This window comes from Tachyglossus aculeatus, chromosome 5, assembly GCF_015852505.1.
Source record: "Tachyglossus aculeatus isolate mTacAcu1 chromosome 5, mTacAcu1.pri, whole genome shotgun sequence".
In the NCBI taxonomy this organism is placed as follows: domain Eukaryota; kingdom Metazoa; phylum Chordata; class Mammalia; order Monotremata; family Tachyglossidae; genus Tachyglossus; species Tachyglossus aculeatus.
The window spans coordinates 54,415,659-54,441,099 of NC_052070.1; the positions used below are offsets into that span (position 1 = coordinate 54,415,659).

Consider the following 25,441-nt stretch of genomic DNA (forward strand, 5'->3'; position numbering starts at 1 on the left):
CCAATGGGCGCAGAGACTACGAGCTGAAGATGGCTCACCCCTCCCTGTGCCCCCCAGCTCCGGTCAAACTCTCTGCCAAGAAGTTCCCTTACTAGCTTGATTCCCTCCTGCTGCTGACCCCACTTGGGGCAGGACTTCCGTTTGTTTATTTTATGGTATTTGTTAAGCTCTTACTGAGCATCAAACACTGTTCTAATCACTGGTTTAGGTGCAAGTTACTTAGGTCAGACACAGCCCCTGTCCCATGTGGGGCTCACAGTCTGAGTAGGAGGGAGAACACGTTTTAAGCCCCATTTTGTAGTTGAGGAAACAGTTAAGTGACTTGGCCAAGGTTGCGCAGCATGCGATTGGCAGAGCTTGAATTAGAACCCAGGTCCTTCCGATTCCCAGGCCCAAGCTCTAGCCACTAGGCCATGCTGCTTCTCCTTGGCCTCACTGCTCTTCTCCTTCCCTGTTCGTCTCTTTGGCAAATGCCCACGGGCTTCTGGCCTGCCGGGTGGCAGTGGCCGGGGGCAGCTTGGGAGGGGAAGGATCACTGGGTTGGGAGAAAAGGGTTCTAGGGGGTCGACATTCCCCTGGCAGCGGGACCCAGGCAGGGCTCCAGGCTCAGGCCCGTCCCTGGTACCACCAGTCGGCCGGCTGGGCAGGGCCCCGGGCAGTAACCCGATCGACCCCGACTCCCGTGTGCGTCTCCACACGGGCCAGAGGAGTGGCCTGCAGCCTGGAACTGGGGATCTCAAGAGCGGGAACCACAAGCAGCCAGAGGTACCAGGGAACGCCCCGGGATCTTGTTACTGTACACAGAAAGCCAGCCAGGTCAGGGCGGCCTGGGCCAGGGGACGCCACAAGCCCCTGGGGCCTGGGCCTTGTGGCGGCCTGAGCCAGGGAGATGGAAGGACTGAAAGAGGAAGGACAGTCGGGGGAGAAGGAGCTGAGGTCTGTGACCTTCAAAACCACTCTGGAGAATAATTCATTCATTCAATCGTATTTCTTGAGTGCTTACTGTGTGCAGAGCACTGTACGAAGAGCTTGGGAAGTACAAGTTGGCAACATATAGAGACAGTCCCTACCCAACAACGGGCTCACAGTCTAGAGATGAGACGAGGGATCACAGATTGCTGAGACATGTTCCAGATGGAGAAATGAAGTATTTGACTGTAAACATTTTTTACAGAATGGATTCGTTGTCGATTTTTACTCATACTATTTTCCCCTCATGTCTGCGCAAGGAAGGTAATTGCAGAGATTCAAGTGGGAAGGAGACACGTAATCGGCAGGATTTGAACCCATGCAGGGAAACCCCAGTGAATTTTTAGTCCATCGCCTTAACCACTCAGTCACGAGTGCAAGCTAATAGTAACAATAATAACAACAACAGTCAATCAATCAATGATATTTATTGAGTGCTTACTGTGTACAGAACACTGTACTAAGCTCTTGGGAGAGTGCAATACAGCAGAGTTGAAAGACATGTTCCCTGCCCACAAGAAGCTTTCAGTCTAGAGGGGACTGCGTCTAGTGCTGTGGTAGATAAAAGATAGATTGGACACAGTCTCTGTCCCACAGCCTAAGAGGAAGAAAAATCAGGCATTTATGCTCATATTTCAAATGAGGAAACTGAGACATAAGAGAGGATGTGACTTGCCTAATCCTCTAGACTGTAAGCTCTTTATGGGCAGGGAAAGTGTCCGCTGATTCTGTTGTATTATACTCTCCCAAGTGCTTAGTGCATTGCTCTGCACATAGGAAGCATTCAATAAATACCATTGATTGATTGTTCAAGGTCACAAAGCAAGCTCGAGGCCAAGCCAGGACTAGAACTCAGGTCACCTGATTCCCACTCCCGTGCTCTTTCCACTAGACCACACTGCTTTCTCAAAGTCCTTCAAAAAAACCATCTCCTCCAGCAAGCCTTCACTAATTAAGTCCCAGGTCCCTACCCAGAATAAACCCAACAGCCAGTCTAGCACTGAACTCACTTATCCCCACCCTCAGAACTAGATTGATCAGTTTATTCAATTTTGCATTATTTCTCCCGAACAGACTATTTGTCAATATTTTTGTGTCTGCTTCCCCGGTAAGCATGGAAGCTACTTGTGAACAGGGAACTTGTGTCACTTCTTGGTTTTGAGTAATAATGGTGGTATTTGCTTGACACATAGTAAGTGCCGGGATAGATGCAAACTAATCAGGGACACAGTCCCTGCCCAACATGGGGCTCACTGTCTTAATCCCTATTTTACAGATGAGGTAACTGAGGCACAGAGAAGTGAAGTGACTTACCCAAGGTCACCCAGCAGACAAGCAGTGGAGCTGGGATTAGAACCCAGGTCACTAAGCCATTTGAACTTCCCAAGTGTTTACTACAGTGCACTGTGCTAAGTGGGGATTCAAGTACCACTGCTACTACTATGGGGTAGTAATTAGGGGAGGCCAGTGGGTGGATTCATTCATTCAATCGTATTTATTGAGCGCTTACTGTGTGCAGAGCACTGTACTAAGCGCTTGGGAAGTACAAATCGGCAACATATAGAGACGGTCCCCACCCAACAACGGGCTCACAGTCTAGAAGATGGAGGTGGATAGTTCTTGCTCCCGGGCCAACACTTGGGGATGGCTAGGCTTGACTACTGGACTGTATGCTCTCTGAGGGCAGGGATTGTTTCTACCACCTCTTGTACTCTCCCAAGTGCTTACTACAGTCATCTGCACATGGTAAGCACTGAATAAATACCACTGATTGATTGAGGCTGGTGAGATGCCCTTTGCTAGGCTATCTGCAGATCTAGGATTTTTTGTGGGTTTAGACCCTGGTGGTCCTTGACGGGTGGGCAGGTAGCACTGTCTATTTGGGACCACTATTCGTTCAATCGTATTTATTGAGTGCTTACTGTGTGCAGAGCACTGTACTAAGCGCTTGGGAGAGTACAGTACAACAATAAGCAGACACATTCCCTGCCCACAGTGAGCAGTCTAGAGGGGGCCACCAATCCTAGCAATGTTTCTTTCTACAAAGTGTACAGGACTGGGAGTTAGGACCTGGGTTCTAATCCTCCACACTGCCAACTTGACTGCTGTGTAGCCTTGGGTAAGTCATTTAACTTCTTTGGGCCTCAATTTCCTCATCTGTCTCTTGTCTTGTTTTATGTGTCTAGTTGTTTCCGACCCATAGTGACTCAATAATAATGATGGCATTTATTAAGTGCTTACTATGTGGAAAGCACTGTTCTAAGCGCTGGGCACTGTTCTAAGCATCTCTCCCAGAACGCTCCACCTCCATCTGCAATCATTCCGGGAGTGTATCCATAGAGTTTTCTCGGTAAAATTCCAGGAGAGGTTGACCACTGCCTTCTTCCGCACAGTCGACTTGGGTCTCCACCCTCAACTCTCAGTCATGCTGCTGCTGCCCAGGACAGGTGAGTTTTGACGTGAAGCAGATTGCCTTCCACTTCCTCTAATAATAATAATTTTGGTATTTGTTAAGTGCTTACTATGTGCAAAACACTGTTCTAAGCGCTGGGGAGGTTACAGGGTGATCAGGTTGTCCCCCACGGGGCTCACAGTCTTCACCCCCATTTTACAGATGAGGTAACTGAAGCACAGAGAAGTGAAGTCACTTGCCCAAAGTCACACAGCTGACAATTGACGGAGCTGGGATTTGAACCCATGACCTCTGACTTCCACTGAGCCATGCCACTTCTCAGCATGTCTACTAACTCTCTACCAACCAGCCTACCAACTCTGTTGTGTTGTACTTTCCCAAGTGCTTAGTACAGTGTTCTGCACACAGAAAGTGCTCAGTAAATATCACTGATTAATTGACTGGCTGTCCTGCTCTATAAATGGAAGAACCGGGCTTGAATCGGGTACCCCACCCCTGCCCTGAGCCCTTGACCCCTCTTTCTGGGGCCCAGGGGGGCTTCCCTATCTCCCCCTCCTCTTCCCACCCCCACAACCTTCACCTCTTCTCTCCCTCCCCAGTTTCTGTCACAGATGCAGCAACTGGCCAGGCTGGTTCCGGCTGACTTCTCAAGGACATTTTTAATAGCGACTGTAAACTTTCCGGTGAGCTTCGGGACAGAGGGGGAGGCTGGGTGTGGGGTAAAGAGGGGGATGGGAGGAGGAGGAGGCCGACTGTTGTGGCTGCCACCTGTCCAGGTGCAGCACCCAGGGGCCAGAGGCCACAGAAGGACCTGCTCAGTGGCAGGAGAAGGAGGAGAAGGAAGGTGGAAGAGGTAGCAGGGGGTGAGTCTGCTGTCCGGGGCTGGGGTTCGGCCAGTTCCCCCCTCAAATGACAGGGAGGAGGAGAGGCTGGGGGAGGGAGGGTCTCTGTGAGGGGGCCTGTGGTGTCCACTGCCTGCTGGCCTCTGGGGTGACTTCCAAACAGGAGCAGGAAGGGGGATAACAAGTGGTAAGGGGGAGGTGGGAGCGGGCAGAGGAGAGGAGTCCATGGCCGGCTCTTAGGGGACAGGATGCCTGGCCACTCCAGTTGTCTCACAGCCTTACCGAAGAGGAACTTCCCCACCTCAGTGGCTGCCCACCTTCTGCCTCTTTCTTGCCTCAGGCCCGGGAGCGGCAGGGCACTGGGGCTGACCATGCAGGAGCTGGTGGGTCTGAGGGAGGGGACCCCGGGGAAGCCCGTGGCCCTGAAGGAGCTGTGGATGCCCTGCCCACGGGCCCGACGCCAGGTCCGAGGTGAGTGCGGGAGAGATGGGGGCTCATGGGCCTCCCAGTGTCCTGGAGGGGGCCCAGACTGGGTGGCCATGAGAGCACAGAGCATCTTATTTCTGGTCCTAATTGGCTGGGTCCCCGGCCCTTTCCTTCTCAGCATCCAGTGGAAAAAAATTTTTATGGTGTTTGTTAATCGCCTACTTTGTGTCAAACACTGTTCTAAGCCCTGGCATAGATATGTTAATTAGGTTGGATGCAGTCCCTGTCCCACATGAGGCTTACAGTCTAAGTTGGAGGGATAACTGGAGAACTGAGGCACAGAGAAGTTAAATTACGTCAAGTAAGCCCAAGGTCACACTGAAGGCACTCAGCAGAGCTGGGTTTAGAACCCAGGTCCTCTGGCTCCCAGGCAGCTGATCTTTCCACTAAGCCTGTGAGCCCGTTGTTGGGTAGGGACCGTCTCTATAAGCTGCCAGTTTGTACTTCCCAAGCGTTAAGTACAGTGCTCTGCACACACTAAGTGCTCAATAAATACGATTAAATGAATGAATGAATCTTCCTGGGTGGCTGTGGGGGAGGCTTGGGGAGCAGGTGCCAGTCACTAGTGGTGGTGGGAAAGAGGCTGAGGGAGGGAGAGAGGCTGAGAAAGGGAAGAAAACTGAGGGAGGGAAGGAAGGAGGGAGTCTGAGAGGGAAAGGAAGGAGGCTGAAAAAGGGAGGAAGGCTGAGGGAGGGAGGGACGATGAGAGAAAAGAAGGCTAAGGGAGGGAGGTTGAAGGAGGGAGACTGAGAGAGGGAGGGAGGCTGAGGGAGGGATGTTAAGAAGGAGAGGAAGGAATGCTGAAGGAGGGAGGCTGAGGGAGGGAGAGAAGCTGAGAGAGGGAGGAAAGTTGAGGGAGGGAAGGAGGTAGGGAGACTGAGAGAGAGGAAAGGTAAGGGAGGGAGGGAGGTTGAGGGAGGTTGCGGGAGGGAGCCAGAAAGAGTGAAGCTTAGAGGGGAGAAAAGCTGAGAGGGAGGAAGGCTGAGGGAGAGGCTGAGGCTCAGGCCCAGATATCTCCTGTCTGCCCCAGCTCCCCAGGGCACATGGTTGCTATGCTAGGGTCTGTTTGCCCTCCTGCTTCCTTTTTTAGTGTCGGACTATGTGGCCTCCTCCTGCCACCTCAACCCTATAAATAATCCCGGTCCGCCCCCTGGCCAGGGCCTTATCTGGGCCCAGATAGCCACTGGCCAGACCACCTCCCTCCCAGCCCCCATCACTGCCCCATCCCGGCTCTGAGCTGCCAGGATTCTTTTATCTGCCTGGTCCTGTCACCACAGACTTGTCACCTCCAGGGGCCCTCATCCCTCTAGGTTGCCGGTCCAGGCTGGATGGTCCCAGTACAATTAAGGGAGGGGCACCGCTAAGGTTGGCACCTCTCCTCCACCCCAGTCAGTTCCCTGAGCCGCTCTTTCCCAGAGGCCTTCACTTTCCCCAGGGCTCTTCTCTGTCCAGCCTCATCTCTCTCTCTCTCTCTCTCTTAATGGTATTTGTGAAGAGCTTACTATATGCCAGGAACTGTTCTAAGCACTGGGATAGATACAACGTAATCTGGTGGACACAGTCCATGTCCCACAGGGGGCGCACAGTCTTAAGCCTATTTTACAGATGAGGTAACTGAGGCACTGAGAAGTGAAGTTACTTGCCCAAGGTCACACAGCAGAGAAGTAGTGGAGTCGGAATTAGAACCCAGGTCCTTCGGATTCCCAGGCCCATGCTCTCTTCACTAGTCCACACCGCCCCAGCCCTGTTCTCTCCCCGTCTTCCCTCCCAGCTGTACCCCAGCCCCATACTGGTCCCTCTATGCCCTGATGACATTTGGTGACGTGACTTGAGGCTTGGTTTCACTATGGTCTCTCCTGCGGCCCCACTAAAGCTGACTCGGATCTGACTCTCAGACCCCATTGTTTAGGGGGTTAGAAGACCAGGTCACTCATCAGTTTATGTCAGTGGACTTTGGCCCAAAGAGGCAGATGGGTATTTTCCTGTCCCGAGCCAACTCTACATGCCCAGTTGGTGCCCACAGAAGAGATCGAGGGGTTGTGTGGGAGGGGTTGATTGAATGGACTCTCGAAGGTCGCAGGCTTACCAGGCTGAGTGGGTCTGGAGGGCCTCGTGGCAGGAGAGGTCTCCATTGCAGAGGTCCCGCCGCTGCCCTGGCCTGGAAAACCCAGGCAGCAGACGTACATTGCCACCCTGCATTCCTCTAGCACTTACAGGGAAACAGGGAAGAGCAGGGAGGAAGATAGATCAATCAATCGTATTTATTGAGCGCTTACTGTGTGCAGAGCACTGTACTAAGCGCTTGAAGGAGGGGAGTCTGAGAGGGAAATAGATAGATCTCTCTGGATCTAAAGATAGATCTCTCTGGATGGCATGACTGCCCCCTCCCCCAGGCTCAGGACTGGAGAACAATATACTGGACCCAGGTGTCCTGCTTCCCCACCCAAGGCCCAGCCTTCAGGCCTCATATCCCTCTCCCAAGGGGGCTCTATCCCCCCGTTCTGCTTCATGGGTTTCTGGCTCCGGAAGTCTCCTGATTAGCAGTGCCTGCAGCTGGGTATTTATAAACCCGGGCTTCTGCCATGGGCTCTGCCTCCCTCTGCGTCACTTGGTTATAAATAACCCAATTCAGGCCATAATCTCCGGGGATGGCAGGGCAGCTCACAGCTGCACCTGTCTCCATGCAACAGTTCAGCCGGCCGGGCACAGCTCTCTCTGGGCACGGTGCCTACTTGCTCTGTGCCCTCGTGGGCCCACAGTGATGCCCCCCTCACCCCTGCTGCTTCTCCATCCTCCTGTGGCCCTTCTGGCATGGCTCCCATTGCCATTCTGGCAAGAATAATAATTGCGGTATTTTTTAAGTGCTTACTGGGTGCTAAGCCCTGTACTAAGTGCTAAATAGACCAGATATGAATCCTGTCCCACATGGGGCTCGTGGCCAAAGAGGGAGGGATAATAGCTATTTTATCCCCATTTTACAGATGAGGAAATTGAGGACCGGAGATGTTAATAAAAATAAAATAGTAATGGTGGTAATTGTTATGCACTGTCTATGGGCTAACCACTGCACTAAGCATCCGGATAGATATAGAAGTATCAGGTCAGACACAGTACCTGTCTTACAGAGACAGAGAAGCAGCGTGGCTCAGCGGAAAGAGCCTGGGCTTTGGAGTCAGAAGTCAGGGGTTCAAATCCCGGCTATGCCAATGGTCAGCTGTGTGACTTTGGGCAAGTCACTTCACTTCTCTGTGCCTCAGTTACCTCATCTGTAAAATGGGGATTAAGACTGTGAGCCCCCTGTGGGACAACCTGGTCACCTTTCATTCATTCAATCGTATTCATTGAGCACTTACTGTGTGCAGAGCACTGTACTAAGCGCTTGGGAAGTACAAGTTGGCAACAGATAGAGGCAGTCCCTACCCAACAGCGCGCTCACAGTCTAGAAGGGGGAGACAGACAACAAAACAAAACATGTTAACAAAATAAAATAAATAGAATAATAAATATGTACAAGTAAAATAGAGTAATAAATCCGTACAGACATATATACAAGTGCTGTGGGGAGGGAAAGGAGGTAAGGCGGGGGGATGGGGAGGGGGAGAAGAAGGAGGGGGCTCAGTCTGGGAAGGCCTCCTGGAGGAGGTGAGCTCTCAGTAGGGCTTTGAAGGGAGGAAGAGAGCTGTAACCTTGTAACCTCCCCAGTGCTTAGAACAGTGATTTGCACATAGTAAGCGCTTAATAAATGCCATTATTATTATTATTACATGGGGCTCATAGTCCAAGTGGGAGGAAAAACAGGTATTTAATTCCCACATGGCCAATGAGAAAATGAGGCACAGAGAAGTTAAGAGGGCAATGAAAAAGTGGCTAGGCTAAGATTAGTAGCCAGATCCTCTGACTCCCAGGGTTATGCTCTTTCCACTGGACCAGGCCGCTTCCGTAGCCTCTCTCCTGGCCACTCTTAAGCCTCCCCTACTCCCCTCACCCCTTAATCCCCACAATGTCCCCCTTGCAGGCTGTCTGGAGTGGGCGAAGCAGCAACTGTTCCGTGTGGGGGAGGACTGGTACTTTCTGTTTGGCCTGGGAGTGCTCATGGCCCTCATCAGCTTCACCATGGACTTCACGGTCTCCAGGGTGACCCACGGTAACCCCGGCGATGGCCATCCTGGGAACCCCCAGTTCTGGGCTCCTCCCCGAAGGGCAGCCCTCTCCCTGGCCCTCTAGCCATTGCCCCTGACACCTTCTGGGTTCCTCCATTCCTTCAAGATTTCCCTCTCCCTCCATGGCAGCCCAAGACAGTGGGCTCTGACTCCCTCCCCACTGGCATCTGCTGAGCCTGGGCCAGGGCTGAGGGGTGGTCCTCACTTCCTCCGGTGCCGACAAGCCCCTGGCTGCCCTTCCTGCAGACCCCCTGTTCTTCCCCCAGCACACAAGTGGCTGTACGAGGAACTCCGAGATCACCAGCTGCTGCGCTACCTCTCCTGGACGGCCTACCCCGTGGCCCTCGCCTCCTTCTCCACTGGCTTCTCCCAAAGCATCACCCCACACTCTGGAGGTGAGCCCTTCCCCGCCGCAACCCCTCTCTCTGGCACCTGCTTCCTGTTGATGCCTCTTCCTTCTCAGGGCTCCAGAGCTCAGAGGTCTAAGTCCAGAGGATTTGAGTCAAGCCTGCTTAAGTGGGCACCACTGACTGAACATGGGGAGCGTGGGAGGAAGGGTGCAGAGATCCATGAGCAGCTGCCCAGAGGGGTCACCCTGTGGGTCTCTGTTCTGAGCTTGGAGGCAGTGAGGGTGGCCCGGAAGGCACTTCAGCCTGGTTGCCCAGCGGAATCAGCGGCAGTGCCCGGCTCTGATACTCCTGCTACCCTGCTCCCCACCTCAGGCTCTGGCATTCCCGAACTGAAGACCATCCTGTCGGGGGTGATGCTGGAAGAGTACCTGGCCATCAAGAACTTTGGTGCTAAGGTGGTTGGTCTCACCTGCACCTTGGCCACAGGCAGCACCATCTTCCTTGGCAAAGTGGTGCGTGCCCTCTGCAAGGGTGGTGGGGAGGGGGAAGGGTGAGGCAGGGGGTACGGGCAATCCCGGGGCAGAGGTAAGAGCGGCTATAGAGATCGGGGGCTGTGTGTGTGTGGGGGGGGGGATGCTCATTCCAAGGAATTTCCCTGCTCCCCCGTGGCCTGGACAGGCCCTCTTCTTCCTGTCTCCTCTACCCTCCTAGGGCCCTTTTGTGCACCTCTCTAGCATCATGGCTGCCTTCCTGGGCAAGGTGCGTACGTCAGTCACTGGGGAGTATGAGGTAAGTCTGGGGCCCCAGGGTGGGGGGAAGGAGGTGGTACCCTAACTCCCCACCAGATGCCTTCATTGGATCTGACCCCAGGGCAGTCCGTGGGGGCCAGGGAATAGAGGTCCTTGAACCCCATGGGACCTCAAACCTGCTGCCCGTCTGAGGCCACTGGGGTTGGAGTTGGGGGCGGAGTCCGGAAAGGAGCCATGGCAGGAGGGAGTCTGGGATCCAGGGATTCTCCCACCCTCTTCTTGGCCATCAGATGGGGCTCAGCACACGGGAAGAATCCTGGTGGCAGGGCTGGGGGTGGGGCTGGGAGGCTTGCAGGGGGACATGACATGGGAGGGAACCGGAGGTTGTGTGGGGAGGGGGAGATCTGAAGGCAGAGGGGGAGGAGAAGCCTGGTAGAGGGTCTTGGCAGACAGGGCCAGAGTCTGCCACCGAACTCCAAAGTTTGGAGGTGGGGGACAGGCATCGGGGTTTGTGTCCGCCTCCTTCAGAACCAGAACAAGCAGAATGAGTTGCTGGTGGCAGGCGCCGCAGTGGGAGTAGCCACAGTGTTTGGAGCACCCATCAGCGGTGAGAGCCGGACAGGCCGAGGGAAGGAGCCAAGCCCCCCGCCCTCTCCACCAGTCCCCACCAGTACCTCAACCCTGGGGACTTGATGGCCCCCTGCACCCTCTCCAGCCCTATCTCTTCCATCTGACCACCCACTCTCCTTTCCATCTTCTCCCGCTCCTCCAGTTCCTGGATTGCAGGGACCCAGACATCCCTACCTCCAACGGGGTGGCCAAGTTACCCTGGGTCTCATTCCTTGGAGCTAGCTCTCTTGGGCAGGGGGCACTCTGTGGGGCTGGAGGCCATGACCGGGGCAGTGCCACTGGGCAGAGTTCTCCTCTGAGGGTCCCAGGTTCCCTGGGGCCGGTCACCCTGCAGCAGGCCTCCCTTGAGAGTGTCAGACGCTGGGGAGAGAGGGACTGGGAACCTCCATCCACCCCCGGCCCTCTCCTCCGCCGGCCAGGGGTTCTGTTCAGCATCGAAGTCATGTCCTCCCACTTTGCCGTCTGGGATTACTGGCGTGGCTTCTTCGCGGCTACCTGTGGAGCCTGCATGTTCCGCCTTCTGGCCGTCTTCAACAGCGAGCAAGGTCAGCAAAGAAGAGGCGTGGGTGAGCTGGGGGGCTGGACTCCTGGATCCCAGCTCTGCCCTTGATGGGCGAGGGAACATGGGCAAGCCCTCAGTGGCATCATGGGGCACTTCCTGCTCCTAGAGCCCCAAGATCCTGCAAAGCACTCTGGGGTAAAGTTCCTGAGCACCCTGGGTTGACCCTTCTCCATATGACAATCCAAGTTCAGGTCAAGCCGGGGACCTGCAGCCCAGTGTCCAGAGGAAACAGATGTTGACCTTTGACCTCTCCCTCCTCCAGAAACCATCACGGCGCTCTTCAGGACCAACTTTAAGATCGACTTCCCCTTTGACCTCCCAGAGATCTTCTTCTTCATGGCTCTTGGGTGAGGCAGAGCATCAAGGACCAAATAAGGAGGCTTGGTGGTCCTGGTTATGTCATGGGGTAGAGCCCACCCAGAGCCCTCCATTCCTTCCTCCCGACTCTTCCCTCCCATTTCTCTATGGACAGTCTCCTAATCAAGGTCAGATTGTTCTAGAGGAAATGAGGGCATTTTCCAATGAGTCTGTGGGGTCAGCTGTACTTTGAGGGTGGAGGGAGCATCAGTATCTCAAGCCTGGTGTTGACCCTGCCTCTATGCCTCAGTCCCCAGAAGTCTCACCCCAGTGGGCTCACCCCCTGAGAGGCCTGGTGTCCCAAGAATCTGCTGGCACTGCTGGTGGGAGGTACTGGGCCCCAACCATAACTGGCCCAGAGAGTTCAGGAGGGACGAAGGATCTGGGGAAGAATCAGGCTTCCCTCTGCCCCTCCTGGGGGCTCAGAGAGGGAGGAATAGGTGGCTGCCGTTGACCAACCGATTGACTTGATGTCGGGTTCCTCTCCCCGCAGTGTCCTCTGTGGGGCCCTGAGCTGTGCCTACTTGTTCTGCCAACGCTGGTTCCTGGGCTACGTGAGGAGGAACCCGGTCACCGCTAGGCTGCTGGCCACAGAGTAGGCTCCAGGGGTGGGCAGGGAGTTGTAAGCTCACGGCAGGAGGGGTTAGGTGGGACCAAATGGGGAGGGGGGCAGAAAGGGAAGGAGCCTGCCAGGCCTGCTTCCCTACAGCAGAGAAGTCCTCTCTCCTTTCATTCTTCCACCTTTGCTGCCCTCTCTCCCCTCCCACCATCACCCTCAAACATGCCTGGAGAGTAGCTGGCCCTCAAGGCATTTACCTTAAAATTGAAAGGGGTATAAATGCCAGGGTGAGGTCTTTCCTCTCCCTTTTCCCAAGCTCCGACACCCTAACATCCTTCCTGCTCCCTCCGGCACCTCCTTGACCCCCTGGTGTCCTCCTATCTCTCTCTCCCTCTCTCTGCACCCCTTCAGCCCTGTCCCGACCCCATCAGACAGATGACCTCCAGGGGCCCAGAGCAGTGTCATCTGACCTGGCTCTCCCTCCCGCAGCAAACCCGTGTATTCCGCCCTGGTGGCTTTCCTCCTGGCCTCCATCACCTACCCACCCAGCCTGGGTCGCTTCATGGCATCCCGGGTAAGGAGGGCACCTGAGACCCAGGCTCCTGGGGTTCAGGATTGGCCCAGCTTCTCCAGCTTCGGGGGAGATAGGGTGGAGGGGGTTGTGCAGGAGAGGAGGGGAGGGGAAGGCAAGAGGAGACAGGACCAAGAGCAAATCCAAGATGGAAATCACACAAGCAAAGTTTCCGGGGACCCTGTAGAGGGCAGACAGCCTTGTAATGCAAATGACACTTCCCATCTTTCTCCCCAAAGGAAATCCCACGGGATAGGGCCTTCCAGAACTGAGGTGGGGGGGAAGGGAGGGGAGCAGAGAAAGGACGGGGAGAGCCCTTCTCACTGGGCATCCAGCTGGATGAGGTCTCACAAAAGGGTCAGGTGACCTATACTCAACAACCTGGGCGAAGGCCCAAGTTGTGATGCCACTGGACAGAGCATTTGGGTGGAAGAGGCAGGGCTGGGGTACACTGAGTTAAGAGAATGAGTAAGTAAGAGGGAAAAAGCTGACTGAATCCCTTAAAAGCTAATGGTCTGGTGTTTGCTTGATGCAGAGAGGGACGGGCAACCATTGGAGGTTTTCAAGGAATGGGGTGATGTGCCCAGAACGATGTTCTGGGCGGCAGAGTGAAGTGTGAATTGGAGAGGGGGGAGGATAGAGGCCGGGAGTCCTGTGAGGAAACTGATGTGATAGTTGAGGCAGGTTATGACAGGTGCCTGGACCAGCATAGTGGCTGTTTGGAGGAAGAGGAAGGGATGGGCTCTGAAACTGACCCTGAAGAAAAACTCAACAGGCCTGGGATTGTGTTTGTGGAGTGGGAGGGCTTGGGGGCGGGGGGGTCAGCCCTCCTCTCATCCCCCCCACCCCTTTGCTGGGACACTGAGAACCTCCTCTTTGGCAACTAGACAGATGCTCAAATGCCATCGGAGGCAGTCTGATCCTGCTTAGTGTGACCCTGTCATCTCTGTTACACTATTCCTTCCTCTAGCTGACCATGAAAGAGCACCTAAACTCGCTGTTCGACAACCGTTCCTGGGCCCTGCTGTCACAGAATGCCTCTCTGGCCTGGCCCCCTCAGCCAGACCCCCAGAGCCTGTGGCTGGAGTGGTGGCACCCCCGGCTCACCATCTTTGGCACACTGGTCTTTTTCCTAGCCATGAAGGTACCCACCCCGGCTCCCAGAGCCCTGCAACCGCCCACCTCCCATCTCCAGTCCCCAAGCCGTCAGGCTGCCCAAGGCCTCAGACCATGGAAAATTGTCCAAATCCTGCTCTCCATTCTCCTCCCAGACTCTGTGCCCCAGGATGAGGAACTGCAATTGCAGCCAGGGGACGGGGCATCCCCAGATATTGCCCTTGGGGAATTGAGGTTGGGGAGTCATTGACCAACCTGGTCTCCCTTCCCACCCACCTGACCCTGTTCAGTCTCCTCCCTCACAACTGTCGTCCCTTCCGCAGTTCTGGATGCTGATTCTGGCCACCACGATGCCCATGCCTGCAGGGTATTTCATGCCCATCTTTGTCTATGGTGAGATCGGAGGCCCCTGAAGGTTGATTTGGACCTCTCCCACTGGGAGGGGGAGCCAGGACCCCGGCTGTGAGTCAAGGCCTCGTGCCTGTCTGGCAGTGCCTGTTCCTTGTGTGAACCAGGGTTGTGGGAGCATAATAATAATAATCATAATAATGGTATTTGTTAAGCGCTTACTATGTGCCAAGCACTGTTCTAAGTGCATGGATCCAACCCACCTGGATCTCCTTATCTGCTGCAAGAATGTGGCTAGAAGATGGGGGCCAGGACGGGGAGGGAATGGAGCCGGGGAATGTAAGCTCGTTGTGGGCTGGGAATGTGTCGTTTACTGTTGTATTGTACTTTCCCAAGCGCTTAGTACAGTGTTCTGCACATGGTAAGCTCTCAGTAAATGTGATTGAATGAATGGAGAAGGGTAAAGAGGAAGTGGCTCTTAGGGAGCAAGAAGGCTCCCCTCCCCAACCCCACGAACTCAGCCAAGACCTTTCCTCAGGGGCTGCAGTGGGTCGCCTCACAGGAGAGACGATTGCTGTGCTTTTCCCGGAGGGCATCCAGGCGGATGGGGTGGTGAACCCCATCATTCCCGGGGGCTACGCCCTGGCAGGTGAGTATCCTAGGGCAGTTGATCGAACATCCTCCTGGCTCGTGCTACGTCCAGTCTTAAGGACAGGGCAGGGCTGGTGGGAGTTTGTTGCGGTCTGGCAGTTGTCTGGGACAGAAAGTGGCACTCAGGGACCCCAGAATGTTGGGCCCAGGAAAGAACACCCTCTATCCTGTGACCTGCCAAGTGGAGAATACCTCATGCCCCCCACCCTGGGATGCCCTGAGCCTCAGTCCTCTGTGCAAATCATCACTTTTGGTTCCATGCCCAGCTGCTGGGTCCCAACACCCAGGGGCAGAGCCAAGCAAGAGCAAAAGTCCTGGTCTCTGGCCAGAGGAGGGGAAGAAAGGAAGGACATGAACTTGTCCTGCCCCATCAGGAGCTGCGGCCTTCTCTGGAGCAGTGACCCACAGTGTGTCCACCGCCCTGCTGGCCTTCGAACTGACGGGTCAGATCGCCCACGTGCTGCCCGTGCTGCTGGCCGTGCTGCTGGCCAACGCCATCACCCAGAAGTGCCAGCCCTCCTTCTACGATGGGACTATCATCGTCAAGAAGCTGCCTTACCTGCCTCGCATCCGGGGCCGCCGCCTGGGGTAAGATGGGCTGTGTCTGCAGTCATCCTGGCAACCCTTCAACAACCCGGGCGACGGGCCTGCTGAGGAGATGGGATCCTTGCTGAAAATTGGGCCAGCTGGGGGCAGAGAAGCCTAACGGAAAGAGTGTGTTGGTCTGGGAGTCGGAGGGCCTGGGTTCTAATCCCACCTCTTCCACGGGCCTGCTGTGTGACTTTGGAAAAGTCACTTAACTATTCTGGGCCTCAGTCTCCTCATCTGCCAAATGGGGACTCAATGCCTGTTCAATTCAATTCAATCGTATTCACTGAGGGCTACCGTGTGCAAAGCACTGTACTAAGAGCTTGGGACAGTATAGTACTGTTCTCTCTCCTACTTAGACCGTGAACCCTATGTGGGACAGGACACTTTCTGAGCTGATTATCTCGATCCTTCCCCGGTGCTTAGTTACAGCGATAGCAATTATGGCATTTGTTAATGATGATGATGATGATGATGGCATTTGTTAAGCGCTTACTATGTGCAAAGCACTGTTCTAAGCGCTGGGGGGGATACAAGGTGCTCAGGTTGTCCCGCATGGGGCTCACAGGCTTCATCCCCAGTAGTTGGCACATAATAAGTGCTTAACAAATATCACAATAATTATTGCTAAGAACCTCCCATCCTACAACTGATTGACTGTCCAACCAACATTAAGTGAATGTCACCCCACTAAGGCAGATTGGCCAATCGGAGGCGAACCCTCCCTCTGCCCTACAAACAGTCTAGTGTCTAGAGGGGCGCCTAGACTGTAAGACTCTGTGCACAGGTAATGTGTGCACCAATTCTGTTGTACAGTACTCTTCCAAGCACTTAGTACAGTGCTCAGAACAGGGTAAACACCCAATAAATATGATTGATCGGTTGGCCAATTGACGGTTGTTCACCCCTTCCACCCCCAACCATTTGTGGCGTCTCCCCACGCCCCCCTCATCCCCTTGATGATGATGATGGTATTTGTTAAGCACTTACTATGTGCCAAGCACTGTTCTAAGCGCTGGGGTAGGTACAAGGTAATCAGGTTGTCTCACGTGGGGCTCATAGTCTTAGTCCCATTTTATAGATGAGGTAACTGAGGCACAGGGAACTTAAGCGACTTGCCCCAAGTCACACAGCTGATAGGTGGCACAGCCGGCATTAGAACCCCAGAAGTTAGAGGGGGGATATATCCTCATCTGTTTTTGGAGAAAATATTACTTTTTCTTCCTTAGGTTGCCTCGGCAATATTGCAGGAGTAAATTAAACTGGGTTTTTGTTGCGTGAGCTCTTTGAGCCCACGGAGTGAGAACAGGACTCAGTGCGTGCCAACTGGCAGGACAGTGCAAGGTCTCCTGTGAAGAAATGAGAACTTTGATTAAAAAAACATAAGTATTTCTCTCAGAGTCTGCAGGAGTAGATGTCCATTCTCAGCCCTGTAACCTCAATCTCAATCTCACCCATCTACGTGTTTTGTCATCTCTCTACACGTTTTGTTTTGTTGTCTGTCTCCCCCCTTCTAGACTCTGAGCCCGTTGCTGGGTAGGGACCGTCTCTATATGTTGCTGACTTGTATTTCCCAAGCGCTTAGTGCAGTGCTCTGCACACAGTAAGCACTCAATAAATACAATTGAATGAATGAACCCACGACCTCTGTCTCCCAAGCCCCTTCTCTTTCCATTAAGCCACACTCGAGGCCCAGATGGAAAGGCTGGCCAATGGGAAGGGGAGGGAGAGGCAGGATTGCTGAGCTTTTGGCTGGGACCCCCCCCAAATATCACCAGGCCCAGATGGCTCCCTTCCTCTCTCTCTCCCTCCACTTCTCTCCCCTAATAATTTCAAGAGTCCCCAGTACTTCTCTAGTCTCTGGCTCCAGGTGCTGCGATCCCTGGGGGATGTCAAGCCGGGTTTCTGCCCAAACAATGCCCTAGCAATGCCCCTTCCTTTTCCTCTCCTCCCCCAGCGCTGCGCATCTTAAGCCTGGCCAGCCGGGACTGTGTCTAGTTGGTGGGGAGAGGATGGGGGAGAATTCAAGGCACAGCAGGGACTTTCCAGACCCCACTCTGGCTGACCGCCCCCCTCCCCTGTCCCCCCCACCCACTGCAGTTCCTACCAGGTGACCACAGCACGCTTCATGAGCCCGGTGCCCACCATCCTGGCTAAAGACACTCCCCTGGACGAGGTGGCCAGGATAGTGACCTCGACTGACCTGGCCGAGTTCCCGCTGGTGGAAAGTGCAGGTACTGGGTGGGCACCCAACCCGGGGGGGATTGGCCGGAGGTGGGGGAAAGCGAAGGGGGATGAGGACACAGGGTTTCATCCTGACACACACCTCCCAGCGCCGACCCCCTCCCTCAGAAGCCCATCAGCCACCTACCCAAGCCAGCTGAGTCGCCTACATCACTATAGTGTGGCTCAGTGGTAAGAGCCCGGGCTTTGGAGTCAGAGGTCATGGGTTCAAATCCCGGCTCCGCCAATTGTCAGCTGTGAGACTTTGGGCAAGTCAGTTAACTTCTCTGTGCCCCAGTTACCTCATCTGTAAAATGGGGATTAAGACTGTGAGACCCACGTGGGACAACCTGATCACATTGTAGCCTCCCCAGTGCTTAGAACAGTGCTTTGCACATAGTAAGCACTTAATAAATGCCATCATTATTATTATTATTCCCAACCCTTGGCCCAGGCCAGCCCGGCACTCCACCACTTGCAAGCCCAGCCATCAGTGCCAGAGCTTTCAGATCAGAAGCCCCAGGAGGCAGAAATGGCCGGAACAGACGGGCCACTTCACACCCCACCTCTTTCCCACCATCTTCCTTGCCAGCTTCCCCCTTTCTTTTGTTCCTGTTCTCTCCTGTTCCCCCTTGGACTCCCTGCATTCCCTCCCACCCAGAAACCCCCGCTCACTCCACCCTCTTGTCTCTGCTCCTCTCGCCAAGAGTCAAAGCTGCTGGTGGGCACTGTGAAGCGGGCCCATCTTGTGTCCCTCCTGGAGGCTGTGCTGCCCACCTGCACTCCTGGACACCGGGTGAGTTCTAAGTGTGGGCCTGGGGCAGAAGGGGAGAAACCACAAAGCCAAACCTAGCCTTCTCATGACTTTACTATCACTACACACAGAGCCACCATATTCCCTCTCACAAACCCCTAACCTCGGCACAATCCTTGACTCATCTCTCTCATTCAACCCACGAATTCCATCTGTCATTAATTCCTGTCAGTTCTACCTTCACAATATCTCTAGAATCCTCCCCTTCCTCTCCAACCGAACTGCTACCATACCGATTCAAGAACTTATCACTTCCCGCTTCGACTACTGCATCAGCCTCCTCCCTGACCTCCTTGCCTGCTGTGTCTCCCCTCTCCAGTCCATGCTTCATTCTGCTTCCTGGATCATTTTTCTAAAAAAAAAAAGCATTCAGTCTATATTTCCCCTCTCCACAAAAACCTCCCGTGGTTGCCCATTCACCTCTACACCGAACAGAAAATCCTTAAGGCACTCAATCAGCTCTCGCCCTCCTACCTTAACTCACTGATCTACTATAATCCAATCCGCATACTCCTCTAACACCCTGACCTATTCTCTGTACTTCAATCTCAACTATCTTGCCATCCACCACTTGCCCACATCCTCCCTCTGACCTGAAACTCCCTCGACCTTCGGTCCGGCAGACCACCACTCTCCCCAACTTCAAAGTCCTCCTAAAATCACATCTCCAAGAGGCTTTCCCTGACTAAGCCCTCATTCCCCTACCCACACTTCCCTCTGTGTCACCTATGCACTCAGATCTGTACCCCTTAAACACTTTACATTCACTCTACTTTCAGCCCCATAGCTCATATATGTACATAGCTTATGTACATATTCATACACTCTGCCGTTTCCCCTATCTGCAATTTATTTTAATGTCTTTCTCTTCTAAACTGCAAGTTCCTTGGGGCAGAAATCTTGTCTGCCAACTCTACTGTATTGTACTCACTCAAGTGCTCTGGACACCAAAAGTGATCAATAAATACTACTGATTGATTGACTGGGAGTGACTGCAAAATAAAATCAGTCAATCATATTTGTTGAGCGCTTACTGTGTGCAGATCACTGTATTAAGCACTTGCGAGACACATTCCCTGCCCATAATGAGCTTACAGTCTAGAGGTTGAGATAGCAAGAAGCCCAACAGTAACTCCAAAGCCCTGCAAATCCACATATTTTTAATAGTTTTATAAGGCCTGTGGTCCTTAGGGGCAGCCCACACCCTGGGAAAAGTAGAGTAGAGGGGAAGTGACGTGGCCATCACCCTGGGAGTGACCCTAGAGTGGGAGGGGGTGCCCCCCTGGGAAAAAACACAGAGCAGGGTTGTAGGAGGTGGCCCTCAACTTGGGAGCAACTATAGTACCTCAGAATAGGAGCCTCTGGTAGGAAGCTGTATCGGGTGGGAGGAATGAGCTGGGACCCCCAGTCACTACTCAAACCAGGCACTGACCCTGCAAGAGGGGCTACTTTGAAGAGCTCTGAGCATTATTAACCACTAATCAGTTGCTAAATTCTGTCAATTCTACCGTCACAACATTGCTTAAATCCGCCCTTTCCTCTCCATAATAATAATAATGGCATTTATTAAGTGCTTACTATGTGCAAAGCACTGTTCTAAGCTCTATCCAAACTACTACTATGCTGATCCAAGCACTTACCCTATCCCACCTTGACTCCTGCATCAGCCTCCTCGCTGACCTCCCTAATTCCTGTCTCTTCCCACTCCAGCCCAGATCATTTTTCTAAAAAAACCCCATTCAATCCATGTTTCCCCACTCCTGGAGAACTTCCAGTAGTTGCCCAGCCACCTCCACATTCAAAAGACATTCCTTACCATTGGCTCTAAAGCACTCAATCACCTCGCCTCCTCTTACCTTGTCTCACTGATTTCTTATTACAACCCAGTTCACTTACTTCACCCCTCTAAGTGCCAACCAAAACAGTACTTCGATCTCATCTATCTCACTGCCATCCCCTTGTCCACTTCCTTCCTCTGTCCTGGAACTCCCTCCCCCTTCATATAATAATAATAATGGCATTTATTAAGCGCTTACTATGTGCAAAGCACTGTTCTAAGCGCTGGGGAGGTTACAAGGTGATCATGTTGTCCCTTGGGGGGCTCACAGTCTTCATCCCCATTTTACAGATGAGGTAACTGAGGCCCAGAGAAGTGAAGTGACTTGCCCAAATTCACACAGCTGATACTTGGCAGAGTCGGGATTTGAACCCATGACCTCTGACTCCAAAGCCCGTGTTCTTTCCACTGAGCCACGCTGCTTCTTTCTGACAGACCACCACTCTTCCCATCTTCAAATCTTTCTTAAAATCACATCTCCTCCAAGAGGCTTTCCCTGGCTAAGTCTCTCCTACTCCCTCTCCCTTCTGCGTTGCCTACTCACTTGGATCTGTACCCTTGAAACACTTGATTCTCATGCCAGCCTCAGCCCCACAACATTCACGTTCATCCCTGCACTTTATTTTAATGTTTGTCTCCCCCTCTAGACTGTAAGCTCATTGTGGGCAGGGAAGGTATCTACCAACTCTGTTATATTGTACTCTCGCAAGTGCTTGGTACTTTCATTCATTCATTCATTCATTCGTATTTATTGAGTGCTTACTGTGTGCAGAGCACTGTACTAAGTGCTTGGGAAGTATTCATTCGTTCATTCATTCAATCGTACTTATTGAGCACTTACTGTGTGCAAAGCCCTGTACTAAGTGCTTGCAAAGTACAAGTTGACAACATATAGAGACGGTCCCTACCCAACAGTGGGCTCACACTCTAGAAGGGGGAGACAATCAATCAATCAATCAATCGTATTTATTGAGCGCTTACTGTGTGCAGAGCATTGTACTAAGTGCTTGGGAAGTACAAGTTGGCAACATACAGAGACGGTCCCTACCCAACAGTGGGCTCACAGTCTAGAAGGGGGAGACAGAGAATAAAGGGGGAGACAAAATAAAATAAATAGAATGAATATGTACAAATAAAATAAGTAAATCAATAGAGTAATAAATATGTACAATTCATTCATTCATTCAACTGTATTTATTGAGCACTTACTGTGTGCAGAGCACTGTACTAAGCGCTTGGGAAGTACAAGTTGGCAACATATAGAGATGGCCCCTACCCAACAGTGGGCTCACAGTCTAGAAGGGGGAGACAGAGAATCAATCAATTGTATTTATTGAGTGCTTACTGTGTGCAGAGCACTGTACTAAGTGCTTGGGAAGTACAAGTTGGCAACATATAGAGACAGTCCCTACCCAACAGTGGGCTCACACAAAACAAAACATATTAACAAAATAAAATAAACAGAATAAATATGTACAAATAAAATAAATAAATACATAGAGTAATAAATACGTACAAACATATATACATACATTCATTCATTCATTCAATTGTATTTACTGAGCACTTACTGTGTACAGAGCACTGTACTAAGCACTTGGGAAGTACAAGTTGGCAACATATAGAGACGGTCCCTACCCAACAGTGGGCTCACAGTCTAGAAGGGGGAGACAGAGAACAAAACAAAACATATTAACAAAATAAAGTAAATAGAATAAATATGTACAAATAAAATAAATGAATAAATAGATTAATAAATGCATACAAACATATATACATCTATACAGGTGCTGTGGGGAGGGGAAGGAGGTAAGGCGGGGGATAATAATAATAATAATAATAATAATGATAGCATTTAATAAGTGCTTACTGTGTGCAAAGCACTGTTCTAAGCACTGGGGAGGTTACAAGGTGATCAGGTTGTCCCACGGGGGGAGGGGGCTCAGTGTGGGAAGGCCTCCTGGAGGAGGTCTTCTAGACTGTGAGCCCACTGTTGGGTAGGGACCGTCTCTATATGTTGCCAACTTATACTTTCCAAGTGCTTAGTACAGTGCTCTGCACACAGTAAGCGCTCAATAAATACGATTGATTGATTCATTGAGGTGAGCTCTCAGTAGGGCTTTGAAGGGAGGAAGAGAGCTAGTTTGGCGGATGTGCGGAGGGAGGGCATTCCAGGCTAGGGGGATGAAGTTGGCAACATATAGAGACGGTCCCTACCCAACAGCGGGCTCATAGTCTAGAAACAGTGCTCTGTACACAGTAGGTGCTCAGTAAATATGATTGATTGATTGACGGGGGTGGGGGGTTCCAGGCTGGCCCACCCATGGGGGTGGAGAACGCAGAGAAAACCCCTGACCAGGGCCTCCCTATCCACCCAGTGGCATCTCCAGGAGGTGTTGGCGGAAGGCTGCCCCATGGAGCCGGTGACTCTACAGCTGTCCCCGGAGACCTCCCTCCACCAGGTGAGGGAGGATGCCGAGCCTGGGGGAAGTGTGTGTGTGTGTGTGTGTGTGTGTGTGTGTGTGTGTGTGTGTGTGTGTGTGTGTGTGTGTGTGTGTGTGTGTGTGTGTGTGTGTGTGTGTGTGTGTGTGTGTGTGTGTGTGTGTGTGTTGGGGGGTGGGAGGGCTGAAAGGGGACAGCAGGGCCTGGGAAGCAGGAGGGACAACAGGTCTAGGGCTGGGGTTCCCCACTTCTTCCTCCTGGGGGGAGGGTGGTGTGGGATAAGAGCACCCCCCGGTGCTCCGAGAGAGTACCACAGGGCGCTATTGTTGGTCCTCACCCTTGGTGACATTCATTTATTTCATTCATTCAATCGTATTCATTCATTCATTCATTCATTCAATCGTATTCATTCATTCATTCATTCAATCGTATTTATTGAGCGCTTACTGTGTGCAGAGCACTGGACTAAGAGCTTGGGGAGTACAAGTTGGCAACATAGAGAGACGGTCCCTACCCAACAGCGGGCTCACAGCACTGTACTAAGCGCTTGGGAAGTACAAGTCGGCAACATATAGAGACGGTCCCTACCCAACAACGGGCTCACAGTCTAGAAGGGGGAGACGGACAACAAAACAAACCATAGTAACAAAATAAAATAAATAGAATAGTAAATATGTACAAGTAAAATAAATAAAGTAATAAATCTGTACAAACATATATACAGGAGCTGTGGGGAAGGGAAGGAGATAGGGCGGGGGGGTGGGGAGGGGGAGAGGAAGGAGGGGACTCAGTTTGGGAAGGCCTCCTGGAGGAGGTGAGCTCTCAGTAGGGCTTTGTAGGGAGGAAGAGAGCTAGCTTGGCGGATGTGCGGAGAGAGGGCATTCCAGGCCAGGGGGAGGACGTGGGCCAGGGGTCAACGGTGGGACAGGCAAGATCGAGGCACAGTGAGGAGGTTACTGGCAGAGGAGCGGAGGGTGCGGGCTGGGCTGTAGAAGGAAAGAAGGGAAGTGAGGTAGGAGGGGGCGAGGGGATGGAGAGCCTTGAAGCCGAGAGTGAGGAGTTTTTGCCTGATGCGTAGGTTGACTGGTAGCCACTGGAGATTTTTGAGGAGGGGAGTAACATGCCTAGAGCGTTTCTGCACAGAGATGATCCGGGCAGCGGCATGAAGTATAGACTGAAGTGGGGAGAGACAGGAGGATGGGAGATCAGAGAGGAGACTGATGCAATAATCCAGTCAGGAGAGGATGAGAGATTGAACCCTCAGTGCCAGGCAGGAGAATCAGAAGCCCAGGGACCAGAAGGGGCTAGCCCAGGTTAGCCAACGAGGGCTCCCAGGAGTCCCACCCCATTGTCACCCAATCCTTTTCTCACCACCTTGGCCCGCTCTTCTTTTCTGGGAATTGCCATACTATGCTTAGTGTTCTCCTGGAACTGGGGAGGCCTGTTCTCCGGAGGGGTGTCCGGCCCAGGGCCTGGGGGTGGGGAAGAGTGGGAGAGGGACTCTGATGAGCGGCCTCCTCCCCACTTCCTCTGCCAGGCCCACAACCTCTTTGAACTACTGAACCTGCAACATGTCTTCGTGACATCCTTGGGACGGATCGTGGGCTACGTTTCTCGGACTGAGGTGACCGTCAAGGCTGGTAGGGGGTAGGCCCAGGGCCGAGGGAAGAGAGTCATCCAGGGAGAAGAGCCCAGATTTCACCTTGCGCCAGGTGGGCCCGAACAGGGCGGCAGTTGGCCGGCAGACCCAGAGCCGGAAGGTTCAGTTTCTCTAGCCCAGTGACGGGAGATGTGAGGGTAGTTCCTGGTCTCCTCCCTCCCAGAAATCTGTGTCCCCTTGGGACTCCACCATGGGCTGAATGTTTTCTTGAGCATCACAGCCTGGGGCTTGGGCAAGTGACGGTGATGGGATCAACCATTGTTGGTGGGTTGGGTTGGGGGGAGGCGGGGAGAGGGGAGGACTATCGCCTCGTCTTTCCCCGTAGCTGAAAAAGGCAATTGCAGACTTGGCCAACCCGCCACCTCCCAAGTGAGAAGCTCCTGCTGGGAAGACTCCAGGAGCAGCTGGGGGTACCCCGCCCTGTCGGCATCAGGACCCCTGGGAAGTGGGGGACACCAGCAAGGAAATACTCACTACAATACTAGAGTACCAGAGTACAAAAGTACGGCAGTACTACAGAGAACTAGAGTACAGAAGTTATAGAAAGTAATATAGTAGTCTAGTTCTAGAGAACTGGAGTTCAGAAGTACTAGAAAGTACTAGTGTATGAAAGTAATAGAGAGTACTGAAGTACTAGACTGTAAGTTCCTGGTGGGCAGGGAATGTGTTCTACCAACTCTGTTATACTGTGCTCTCCCAAGTGCTTTGTACAAAGTAAGCTTTTGGACTGTGAGCCCATTGTTGGGTAGGGATTGTCTCTATTTGTTGCCAAATTGTACTTTCCAAGCTCTTAATACAGTGCTCTGCACACAGTAAGTGCCCAATAAATAAGATTAAATGAATGAATGAAAAGTGGCAGGGCTGAAATTAGAAGCCAGGTCCTCTAACTCCCAAACTCGGGCTTTTCCCACTAGGCTTGTACTCTCCCAAGTGCATAGAACAGTACTCTGCTTAAAGTGCTCAATAAACATTATTGATTGATTAACTGACTGTACTTAGTACAATTGATTGATTACTAGAGTATTAGAGAGTACTAGCTTCTGAGTTCTACTCTAGCACTCTACTATTCTATTATTTTTTGTTAAATTCTATAGGGAGCTATTATTATAATACT

At 52.7% G+C, this 25,441-nt stretch overlaps 1 protein-coding gene across 1 annotated transcript; it reads left to right on the plus strand.

The window, feature by feature from the left end:
* The first annotated feature begins 3,981 nt into the window (after positions 1–3,981).
* On the plus strand, positions 3,982–25,019 carry LOC119928897 (chloride channel protein ClC-Ka-like). Its single transcript, XM_038747407.1, has 21 exons — positions 3,982–4,065; positions 4,159–4,235; positions 4,565–4,695; positions 8,726–8,854; positions 9,137–9,265; positions 9,593–9,732; positions 9,932–10,009; positions 10,498–10,576; positions 11,019–11,144; positions 11,424–11,508; positions 12,012–12,113; positions 12,567–12,651; positions 13,619–13,792; positions 14,088–14,157; positions 14,651–14,761; positions 15,138–15,351; positions 17,452–17,585; positions 18,282–18,370; positions 22,604–22,687; positions 24,205–24,291; positions 24,653–25,019. Exons 1-21 carry the CDS (start codon positions 3,994–3,996, stop codon positions 24,698–24,700), a joined length of 2,244 nt encoding a protein of 747 aa, XP_038603335.1. The 5' UTR covers positions 3,982–3,993; the 3' UTR covers positions 24,701–25,019.
* Positions 25,020–25,441: the final 422 nt, after the last annotated feature.

Excerpts from the sequence above, each read along its gene's own strand:
- LOC119928897 (XM_038747407.1), top strand. The coding sequence starts at position 3,994 with ATGCAGCAACTGGCCAGGCTGGTTCCGGCTGACTTCTCAAGGACATTT. Across the intron at positions 4,066-4,158 it reads TAGCGACTGTAAACTTTCCG|GTGCAGCACCCAGGGGCCAG; the intron begins GTGAGCTTCGGG and ends CCACCTGTCCAG. Across the intron at positions 8,855-9,136 it reads GGTCTCCAGGGTGACCCACG|CACACAAGTGGCTGTACGAG; the intron begins GTAACCCCGGCG and ends TTCTTCCCCCAG.